The 11,110-nt window shown below is 29.4% G+C and overlaps 1 protein-coding gene and 1 long non-coding RNA gene across 5 annotated transcripts; one reads left to right on the forward strand and one right to left on the reverse strand.

Annotated features, from left to right (window-relative positions):
• Positions 1–549: 549 nt before the first annotated feature.
• LOC124930415 (transcription factor MYB105-like) lies at positions 550–1,644 on the reverse strand. Its single transcript, XM_047470763.1, has 4 exons — positions 1,404–1,644; positions 1,208–1,307; positions 903–1,126; positions 550–800 (listed from the first exon to the last, which is right to left on the reverse strand). The coding sequence occupies exons 1-4, from the start codon at positions 1,642–1,644 to the stop codon at positions 550–552; spliced, it is 816 nt and encodes a 271-aa protein (XP_047326719.1).
• A 6,867-nt stretch (positions 1,645–8,511) lies between these two features.
• Positions 8,512–10,844, forward strand: LOC124922194. Of its 4 annotated transcripts, XR_007097771.1 has the most exons (5): positions 8,512–8,818; positions 9,121–9,969; positions 10,043–10,169; positions 10,237–10,289; positions 10,573–10,844. It is a non-coding gene; the product is annotated as an uncharacterized LOC124922194 (long non-coding RNA). The 4 variants fall into 4 exon arrangements; XR_007097774.1 differs by lacking the exon at positions 10,237–10,289; XR_007097773.1 differs by lacking the exon at positions 10,573–10,844 and having other exon boundaries at positions 8,517–8,818; positions 9,121–9,181; positions 9,591–9,969; positions 10,043–10,523.
• The last annotated feature ends 266 nt before the right edge of the window (positions 10,845–11,110 follow it).

An 11,110-nucleotide genomic window follows, 5' to 3' on the forward strand; every position in this document is an offset into this window, starting at 1 on the left:
ACTTATATTTTTTACATTTCATTATTATAATACATTGATTTTCCTTCTCTAATTGACTAATGAGAAATGTGAGTATTCTCCAATAATCCTAATCAAACAACACCTTTATTTGAATATTAATGTAACTTGATGATACAATATTAGCTAAAGATCATTTCATTTAATTAATTCGTGACTTCTATTCTCTTAGAAACTATTCTTATTGTTTCAGTTATTTTAATTATTTTTTTATTCTCTATTTTAACACCAACAATAAATTAAGAATAAAATTAACAATATGCAAATTATTGAATAACTCTTCCTAGTAGTATTATAATTAAAAGTTACATGATTATTATATATCATAATCATGAACACATGCAATTCTCTGCCCGATTCTCTATGACCATGAACTAATTAATTAATTACTTAATACCAATATCTAGATATAGAAATAAAAGTATAAATGCAAATTAAGTCTATATATATATATATATAATTGAATTAAAATGAAAAGAAAAACATGAAATCGGGTTTCATTGGACAGGGAGGGTTGAGTCTCTTAATTAATTAAGTAGCTCCAACTCCAAGAAAGTCTATAAATGTTGGACAGTCTCTGGTCTGAAGGTTTTCTTCTTCCATTTTTGAAACAGAACTAGTCACCGGTGGTAGTACTGTCTTCTCTGAGAAACCGGTAAGGGCATTATAGTCATTCCATCCCATCTGGTTCACTGAAGAATAGTTGTACTGATGTTGATGCTGCTGCTGACTATGAAGATGATGATACGTGTCATGATTTTCAATCTCATCCCTGCTAAAACCTGCAATTAATAGTATACTACATCTTGATTAATTAAAAGTTAACCAACTTTTTAGGGTTAAAACCCTACTTTACTTTAATGGTGGAAGAGAGAGAAATGAACCTGAAGAAGAAGAAGAATGAAGAGTGGTCATGATATGATCAGATGGATGATCAGAAAATGGTTGTGGGATAATTTGACGATCCTTTGTCCTTTTGATCCTATGAGCAACGACAGCTTGGTCTCTGTACTTTCTAGCTATCAAAACATGCCAATGGTTCTTAACTGCATTATCTGTCCTTCCAGGAAAAAGCCTAGCTATCATCGCCCATTTGTTTCCATACATCCTGGTTTGGTTTGATTTTGGTCGTAAATATTGTTTCATTAAAAAATTAGGTCAAAAATTAAAACCTTTTTAGAAAAAAAACCTGTGTGCAGCCATCAGTCTTTCTTCTTCTTCATCACTAAAAGCACGCTTATTAATCCTTGGATCTAACTGATTAAACCATCTTAGTCTACAACTCTTCCCTTCAAGATACAAAACAAGAACTTGTTTTTTTTGTTTTTTTAATGTTGTTGTTTCATATATATATATATATATAACTAAATAAATTAGGTACGTACCCGACCGTGCTTGTAAATTTTGAGCAATGAGATTCCAGTTTTGAGGGCCGTAAAAGGAGACAAGTTCTCGAAGTTTGGAATCCTCATTAGGTCTCCAATGGCCTCTAGAACAAATCTTGTTAGATTGTGATCTGCAGTTTTTAGTTTGTTCCATTGATCTGTTTCCAATAACTTCTTCTTCTTCTTCTTCCATCTCCTCTTCTTGATCTCCATTACTGTAGAGGAGAGAGAAATTGATCATATTATTGTTATTCGAATGAATGAAGGGTAGGGTGGGGTGGGGGGAGAGAGAAAGAGAGGAGATGGTGTGGAAAGTGTGTTTTGTAACAGAAAAACCACACGATTGGTCTTGTATCCGGTTTTCATAGAAAAATATATGTGTAGCTAAATGGTGTTTTCACCATCCTAGCCTTCTGACAAAACCTGATCATACTATACAATTTTGGCTCAATTCACCCACCGGTCAATTTTACTGTGGGAAGAAAGGTGTAATTCACCGCCCAATCAAGATGGATTCTTTTGCCATCAACACAGCTAGGGTGGTACCCACATCTTTTTTAACAGCTGTAATTTTGTTTCAAACTATTCTTATCAAGTATATTTGTAAATGGAAATAATAATGTGTGCTTGCTTTATTTTGGGAACACTATTTTCAAACTTATAAATTTCATTATTTAATATTTTATAAGATAGATAGATATGAAAGTGTATATATAGGAATTAGTAGCTAATTATTAGTGGACAACTAATACATTTATTGACTGCATACCCATAGAAATTTGGTAAAAATTACTTGTATATATGGATGAAAGAATTTTGATGAGACACTTATTGCGAATTAGATTTTAGAACAATTTTTATGGCTTGTGTTTTCTATTGATTAAGTCTTAATCCTCTCAAAAGCCTATCTTGTTTAGGGATTGATTTCAATTTATTAGTTCATTGTAATCTTAGATAAGAGGACTTTAGTGTAGGTCATTGTTATTGTCTACATGATAGATAATTAGGAAATCATACTTTTCATCTCGGAGAAGCTAGGGCAAATATATTTTTCTATGGTTGGAGTATAACGCTGAAATTCTTATTAACCTTAAATGTATAATTTTAAAGGGTATCATTATATGGCATGTAGGTGTCATTTTATTTTTAAATTGATTGAGTATTTCACTCATCTATAACTTCATTATCGGACAATATCATTATTTGTATTTTCTTTTCGAGTTCAAACAGAATTTGTTGGATTATGCCGGAGTCCATTAAGGGTTGTTGGGAAGTTTGGCTCGGTGTTATAAAGGGTTTGAGGATCAAGATCTAATGAAAAGTATCTCCCTTATTTTGAATAGATCATTTGGATAAAGAGGAATTGTAAAAAAAAAAATCATAATAATTGCTTTGCAACACCATTTTTATGACAACTCAGGTGTCAATTTTCAATAGTATATTTATTATTGTTTTGGTATTTGTTAATTTTTATTTCTTTGTTCATATTTTGCTCTCTACATTTTTTTTTATCTTTCTTTTATATAATTCTTGTAATGTTTAATGGATGTCCTTCATTTATTTTTAGTTATTAAAAACTTTAATATAAAAGACTAATTTTCACAACCCAAAATTTTAAAATAACCCTAGGTAGAACAAGCTGTTGTTTCTAATTGATACTTAGTAGAATTTTGAATGTTTGGTGATGATGATGATGATAATTCCATATATGTAGATATTTTTAGTTCAATGAAATTTGTTGATCTTACTGACACCAATGTGAATCTAAATTATAAAATGTTTGGGACAAATTTTAGTTAGTTGATTATATAGTCTTAGCTCCATTGTTTAAATAGAAATATTAATATTGAATAATAAATTAACATTTTAATATTTGATTCTTACTTAAAAACACTTAAAATTCAAAATTATGTTAAAAAATAATCTTGAATTTGTTATATGTTTGTTTGATGATGTTGACTTGCTTAATTAATGTGAAATATTGTTTTTAATGAATTTGTTACTATTGATTTCCTTATATGAAGTAATTGAATGATGTTGTATTACCGGTGTAGCTCTCTAAATTAGAATGATATCATTATCTAATTATCTAAACTCCACTAAAGTACAATTCAATTTTATTAACTGTGGGTAAGGGTCCTTTCATTGAAAATAAATTAATTTATACTCTATGATTAGCAATTAAATTTATATCTATCGATATTAACTAACATTTAATTGAACAGAATAAAAAATTCATTTATATTTTTTAAATATGATAAATATTATGAGATGTTAGGAGAATATATGAAAATTGAATAAAAACAAAAAATCAAAATAAATGGGTCTGCGGAGAGTGATGAGTGGCACGTGTGGTGCAGTCGTGTTCGTGCAAATAAGTCTGAGTGTCTGACAAACTATAGCCATGCGTGTGTTTTTGAAACTTGATTGATGTATAAAAAAAATAATAAATAAAGTATTTAAATAACCAAATAATTGAGGTTAGATTTTGATTTATTTATTATTATTATTATCTTTGTAATTTTATTTAATCACTAAATAATTAAATATATTTATTAAATTACTAATTAATATAAATTTATTATAATGATAATAATAATAAAACATAAATTTAAATATATATATAGAGAGTAATGATAGGGGGAGCGAAAGATTTGTAGCGAATGTGCAGCGAATCTATGTGGAATGCTGACTAGGCATGATGACTCAACATTTCAAATTTTATTTACCTCTCTCCGGGTCATTAATAATTTCTCTCTTTTCTCTTTATTAATTATTTATTTTTTATATAAAGAGAGAAAAAAGGAAAAACAATTATTATTAAAGAATTTAAGTAAAAAAATATATAAAAAAAAATTAAAGAGAGAAAAAAGGAAAAACAATTATTAAAGAGTTTAAGTAAAAAAAATATATATAATTTTAAAAATTATTTATTTATATATTTTATTTATTTATTTTCCATATTATAACTCGTTTTAAAAAATAAATAAATATATAAATTATATATAGGGAGAGGAGAGAAATAATTAATTTTAAAAAATTAAGAATTTTTATATTTATTTTTTTATCATCTTAATTTATCAAATATAATATATATATTTTTATTTAATTTGTTATAGTCCCTATTATTATTATTCTAAATTTTTTATAAATAAATAAGTTAAATAATAAAATAAATATATATTTACAAATTAACTATAAAAATAAATTATTAATAAACTTGAAGAAGAGGATAAAAAAATAAATAATTAATAAAGAGAAGAGAGAAATTATTAATGACCCGGAGAGAGGTAAATAAAATTTGAAATGTTGAGTCATCATGTCTAGTCAGCCTTCACATAGATTCGCTACAAATCTTTCGCTCCCCCTATCATTACTCATATATATAATATATATAGAGAGAGAGGCGTGATACGGGAAACTGGGGAACGAATCCCTCAGCGAATCCGGCAGGACACGTAGGATAATTCTCCCTCATTTTAAACCCTCTCATTTCCTCTTAAACTTTATCTCTCTTCAATCTATCTCCTCTCAAAGTTGAAACGGCAACGACCTCTCATCTCCGCTCAAAGCTCAAACTGTCTTTCATCTCCGCTAAAACCCTCCCTCTCTTCAATCTATCTCCGCTCAAACCCTAACTCTAAGTATCTACTGTTATTCAAACAAAATCCACTCAAACCCTAATCCTAAGTATCTGCTGATCTTCAAACGAAATCTACTCAAACACTAATCCTAAATATCTGCTGCTCTTCAAACGGTATCCGCTTATCTGCTTCTTTTATTCAACTTCTTTTTCAAACGTTAATCAACTTCTTCTTCTCCTATCTATAAAATGTTTTGTTACTAATTAGCATTTGGTTATTGTTACAGTAAGTATGTCAACAATGACAGAGAAGAATAGTAAGACTTTAGGTAAAAGGAAATCTTCAGATAGAGATGAAAGGTAATATGAACTTATCGTTGTTGTACTGTTTTCATATACTATGTTCTCCATTGTTGATAAATATTAAGCTTAAACTGTTAATATTTTGTTGTATTGTGTGTTAGACTATGTTGTCGTGTGTTTTTAGTTATGTTGTCCTGTGTTTTTAGTTATGTTGTCCTGTCGATTACAATAATAGTGTCTTCTTTTTTATTTTGCAGAAAATTTAGTGGGGTGGTATATAACAGGAAGATTATCAAGAAGAATGTTGCTCCCTCTGACCCCCTACTAGTGTTTGCGAAGGCTGCTTCTAAATCCAAGACCACAACTCCATCAAAAACAATACAACCTGAGCCTAAGAATTATCGGATGAACTTAACATACAAGACCATAAAGTTGTATGAAACCAAATTATCCGAAACATTAATGTAATGGTTTCATGTTAGTAGAATTAAAACATTTACTTGTTGTGAAGCAACAATTTGTACTTAACGCTTTAATGTGAAACAACAAATCGTACTTAACAATTACTTGTTGTAGAAATACAATATTTATGTACTCAGGACAACATAATAATAAACACATGACAACATATTATAAAATAAAGTACAACATGGTATAAGACATGGGACAACATAGTATTGGACAAATGACGACATAATTTTCGACACTAACGACATCCCAACCTTTGGAATTTTGTCTTCGGTACATTGTGATGGTGTTTCATCCATAGGGCTACACAAGAATACAAAAAAAGAGAAATCAACACAAAGAATACATGACAACACATTAACAACTTATTACAGTAATACCGGACAACATATTGGATAAAAACACATGAAAATATAGTTTAAAACACGGAACAACATATTACAATAATACAACTGACAATAGAATATTAACATTTCGAGTAACTTAAATATTTACAACACATGACACCAGTGTATAAAAATACAGGACAACTTAGTTTAGGACACGAGACATCATAGTTTAAGACACGGGACAACATAAAACAAAACAGAGGACAACACAAAACAACAAAAATATTAAAAATTTTACACAGGTTTTTAAAAGATGTCGGGACCACATCCGAATCATAGATGTTGGTGAATATTTGGTAACCGCTCTTCAAGTCTTTACGCCAACGGTCCAATATATAATATGCTGGCACCTGGTTCACTTTCATTCTATTCAAAACAGCCAATATATGCCTACATGGTGATGATGGTTCATCCATAGGGCTACATAAGACAAAAAAGAGAAATCAGCACAAATAATACATGACAACACATGAACAACATATTACAGTAATACATGAAAACATATTTAATAAAATGCAGGAAGACATATTGGATAAAACGCATTAAAACGAAAAAAAATAGTTTAAAACACGGAACAACATATTACAATAACACAAATGACATCAGAATATTAACATTTAGAGCAACTTCAATATTTACACGGGACAACATAGTTTAAGACACGAGACATCATAGTTTAAGACACGGGACAACATAGAACAAAACAGAGGATAACACAAACCAACAAAAATATTAACAGTTTTATACAGGTTCTTTAAAATAACAAAAATATTAACAGTTTTATACAGGTTCTAGCTACATATTGGTTCCTACACATAACAATCACATAACAACAAAAAAATGTGAATCTAAGAAACAAACAGAAGAACAATAAAAAAAGAAAATAGTAAGCTATGATGGCAGAGAAGATATACCATTAGAAGAAGAAGCTAATCGGACAGTCGGACAATGACGAAGACGAAGACGAATCTAAATAAAACGCAAGGAGAAGACGACGAGGATGAAGACGAAACTAAAGAACGGAAGGACGACGAGGATGAAGACGCAATAACAGTAAGAAGTTAAACGACGAGGATGAAGACGAATGTAAAGAATGTAAGGAGAAGAAGCTAGACGGCGCGAATGAAGACGAATCTAAATAATGGAATGAGAAGATGATAAACAGCGTGCCGATGGTGAAGAAAATGGAAGAAAAAGAATAAGGAGGGTTTTGTTTGATGAGCGGGAAATGATCTGAAGGTTTGCTAGAGAGGAGATATAATTTTTTTCTCTTTCCTCCATGGCATGCCAGGTGGCTTCGCTCCCCATTTCGTTCCCCCAATTCGTTCTCTATATCATTTCCCATATATATATATATATATCCTCTTTTACACCCAAAACATAGGTACGTGATAAATTTAAATGTATATATTTTCACTTTATTTTTATTTATTATTTTAAATTATATAATATTATTTTTAGAAATAATTAAATATATTTTTTAGATAACAAATAAACAAAATAATAACCAACAAAAAAAACTGAAAATATATATATTAGAAAACTTACCACCTTAATTATTATAAAGATAAGGAGATTAACAATATTATGCATTAATAGATTAAATTTTTATAATGAATAAATTAAATAATAAATAATAAATAAGTTAAATAATAGTTAATAAAAAAAGAGTATATAAAAAAACATACTAAAAAGTTAAGTTTAATTTAATTTTTTTTGTTTTGAAATTGAATATGAATAAATCATAATAAAATTTAAACCATTTTCAAACTTATTTATATATATTTTTATATTATACACTACAACAAAATATATTTTCGGTAACCCATAATTGCCAACGCATATTAAGCGTTGGCAAAAGTCATAAGAAAAAAGGTTTTGCCAACCTTTAAGGGTTTATGACAACCTTTATTATTTTTATTTATATTTAAAACACCTTCAAATAATAATTAGATAGTATTTTATTTTAATATTTTATTTCTTTGTTCTCTATTTTACTTATTTTTGTTAATTTTAATTTTAATTTTATAAATAAAATTAAAATTAAATTGTATATTTCTTTTTATCTTAAAGTTCACATTTATTTATATTTTGAATTAATTAAATATAATTTTATTATTAATATTAAATTAATTAAATAAAATTAATATTAGATGAAATATAATAAATAATTTCTTTAAATAAATAATATAATAAATTAACTAATAAATAATCAAGTTCAAAATAAATATATTTATAATTTAATAAATTAAATTAAAAAAAATAACTTTATAATTTAATTTGAATATTTTCTATTTGAGTTCTTAAACCCGTCTTTATTTATTAATAATTAATGAAGTTAGGTTAAATGGAATTGGGAAGTTTTCTCAATCTCTCTGGTGTTCGTTCTCCTCAATCTCTCGGTGGTTGTTCTCCTTAATCGCGCCATCACCAGCATTGCTCCCGTAGCTTCCTTACCTTGATTTGGTATTCTAATTTAGCTAGTGAAGATTAGAGAGAGAAGAGGTCATTTATGGAATTCAGGGATGATGACGAATACGAAGAACTTTCTTCCGCTTCATGGAGAGGGGAAGAAGAGGTCACCAGTTAGCAAGTTTGGAAAATCTCATCACATGATTCCGATGATTTGCTTAGATCCCGAACTCCGTTATAGTTTCCAGCGTAACTTCTAGGTCTCTCTTTCACTCGGTCTATCTCTTTCTACATTATTAACGAATATGTTGCGGCAATATGTTGATTTAGGATATTAATTGCTGTTAGAGGGTATGAAATTGACAAAATATGTTGATCCGAAACCCTCCCTTGCTGTCCCTGCCGTCCGAAACCCTTTCCGAAGCCGCTCCCCTCCTACAGCTGTCGGCTTCCAGTTTCAATGAGAGCAGACCAGATCTATATCATTCTCCTCATCTATTTCGCACATTCTTCTATCAATCTTATCTAGTCTTAATCGATTGTATTTGTTATGATAATGCAGGGAAAACATATGGCAAACAGAGCTGTTTTCAATCCAACATTCCCCCTAAATCTATGGTAAGGTAATGAATTTTAATTTTATTAGACTTGAATATGTGAGAAAAAGAAAGGGATAATGTAGTTTTTATATAAAATGGGATAAAGGGAGTACATGTTATACTACAGATATTTAAATTTGATTGTTTTTACCCCTATATTTTGTAGGCGCAAAAACAATGATTATATTTTCAAGTTGTATTTTGTTTGGTCTATCACTTTCAGCAGTGTTATCTTGTCCCTCCATTGTGATGATTTCATATCAAAAACATGAAGTCAAGTTTCTCAAATGAGTTTTGGAGTCTTTTATTCTGTTTAGCAATGAGATTCTGAAATTGATTTACAATCTTTTATTTTCTTGTGAAGCTAGTTAACTAGTTAGTTTTCTTGTAAAAATATGTTGATTTCTCTCTAATGGGGTTAATTTACGGTTAGGATTGGGCTGGCTTATGTTCTCTCTGCAGCGGTAGTTTAGTTGCTGCCTTGTTTCTAAACGACAAACCTTCTGTTACATCTTCTGCTGCACTATTTGGATTGATTGGCACTATGCTTTCAACTCTTGTTCAAAACTGGACAACTTACAACAATAAGTTGACAGCTATTGCAGTTTTAGTATCTGTTTCGATAATCAATATTGTAATGGGCTTGCTGCTGTTTTCTTTTGGGATTTGTGCTGCTGTTTAAACATCAACTTGGAAAATGACTCAAGGAAAATGTGCTTTCTTTGAGTATGAAGTAAAATCTTCTGCCAAGTTCAGGCAGAAGCTTGACAGACCCGTCTTAGGAGCACGATTCTGTTTATATTCGTGGAATTGTGAGTCTTGGATCCTTTGTTTACTTTTTCTTTTGTTTTTCCTATCTGATTTAGGTTTGTTTGTTGTGTGTAGAATGATGGGGACTGCTGTGGCTGTTTGTTGTGGTGTTAATATAGGGGAGTATTGTTGGTGGTGTAAATATTTGGATTATGTTCCTTCCAAATGGTGGAGCTGTAATGGAGATCAAATGAAGTGTGAGGTATTGATATAGTGATTTGGGATTAATAATTAATTAATGATTGAAAATGTTTATTCTAAAAATGCAGATGGGTGTGAGTACATGGCAATTGACACTAACTTGCATGAGTAGTAGTGATAGGTATATGGACTTTCCATTCACCAATATACCACAAGCTAGTCCAGGATTTGTGTGATATGATATGCTCCTCTCCTTTTTTAGGATTCTTCCTTTTCTTTCTTTCTTTGTATAAAAATTTGTGACAAATGACATGCTCTTAGGTTATCCAGCAGTTTAATTTGACCATATACAACAGTTTTATATAGTTATTGACATGCTCTTGGAAAATTGATTAAAGAGGCTGAACATCTGGACTGATTTGTTTGCAGTAGAGAAAATGTCACTGATTTTGTTATTTTTTCAGTAAAATACGATTGTGGGCTGAAGACAATACTCAAAATGGGTGGAGCACTGAGAAATAGAAGACTTCAAGCTAAAAGGCACTGGGAAATAAAAGATTGTCCAAGCTCTTATGCCGTAATTGATGGATAGTCGTTTAAGGATTCTGTGTGAAAGTGTAAGAGAAAATAGTAAAGTTCTATCTATCTCATGGGAACTAACTATTTGAAAATTAATGCATTTTGTTTACATAAACCTATCAGGAAGTTAACTAATTAATATTTTTTTATTTAATTATTTAAGTTTTTTTATTATCTATGAAATGTTGGTGTTTTTATTTAATTTATATAAAAAAATATTAAAATATCTAAAAAAATGTAGAAATAAAAATAATCAATAAAATTTTAAGAGAATTGTTAAAAAAAAATAGTTTAAAAATAAACTAGACTAATGGCGACGTTTGAGTTACTATTACCAACGCTTAAATAAGCGTGGTTAAAAGTCCCTGCTTTTTGGCAACGCTTAAATTAGTAGTACCGACGCTTAAATAAGCGTTGTTAAAA

The sequence above is a fragment of the Impatiens glandulifera genome, chromosome 1 (assembly GCF_907164915.1).
Source record: "Impatiens glandulifera chromosome 1, dImpGla2.1, whole genome shotgun sequence".
Lineage (NCBI taxonomy): Eukaryota > Viridiplantae > Streptophyta > Magnoliopsida > Ericales > Balsaminaceae > Impatiens > Impatiens glandulifera.

Coding starts and splice junctions, on each gene's coding strand:
- LOC124930415 (XM_047470763.1), bottom strand. CDS start 1,644: ATGATCAATTTCTCTCTCCTCTACAGTAATGGAGATCAAGAAGAGGAG. Junction 1,308..1,403: donor AAATTTACAAGCACGGTCGG/GTACGTACCTAA, acceptor TGTATCTTGAAG/GGAAGAGTTGTAGACTAAGA. Junction 801..902: donor TCATTCTTCTTCTTCTTCAG/GTTCATTTCTCT, acceptor TATTAATTGCAG/GTTTTAGCAGGGATGAGATT.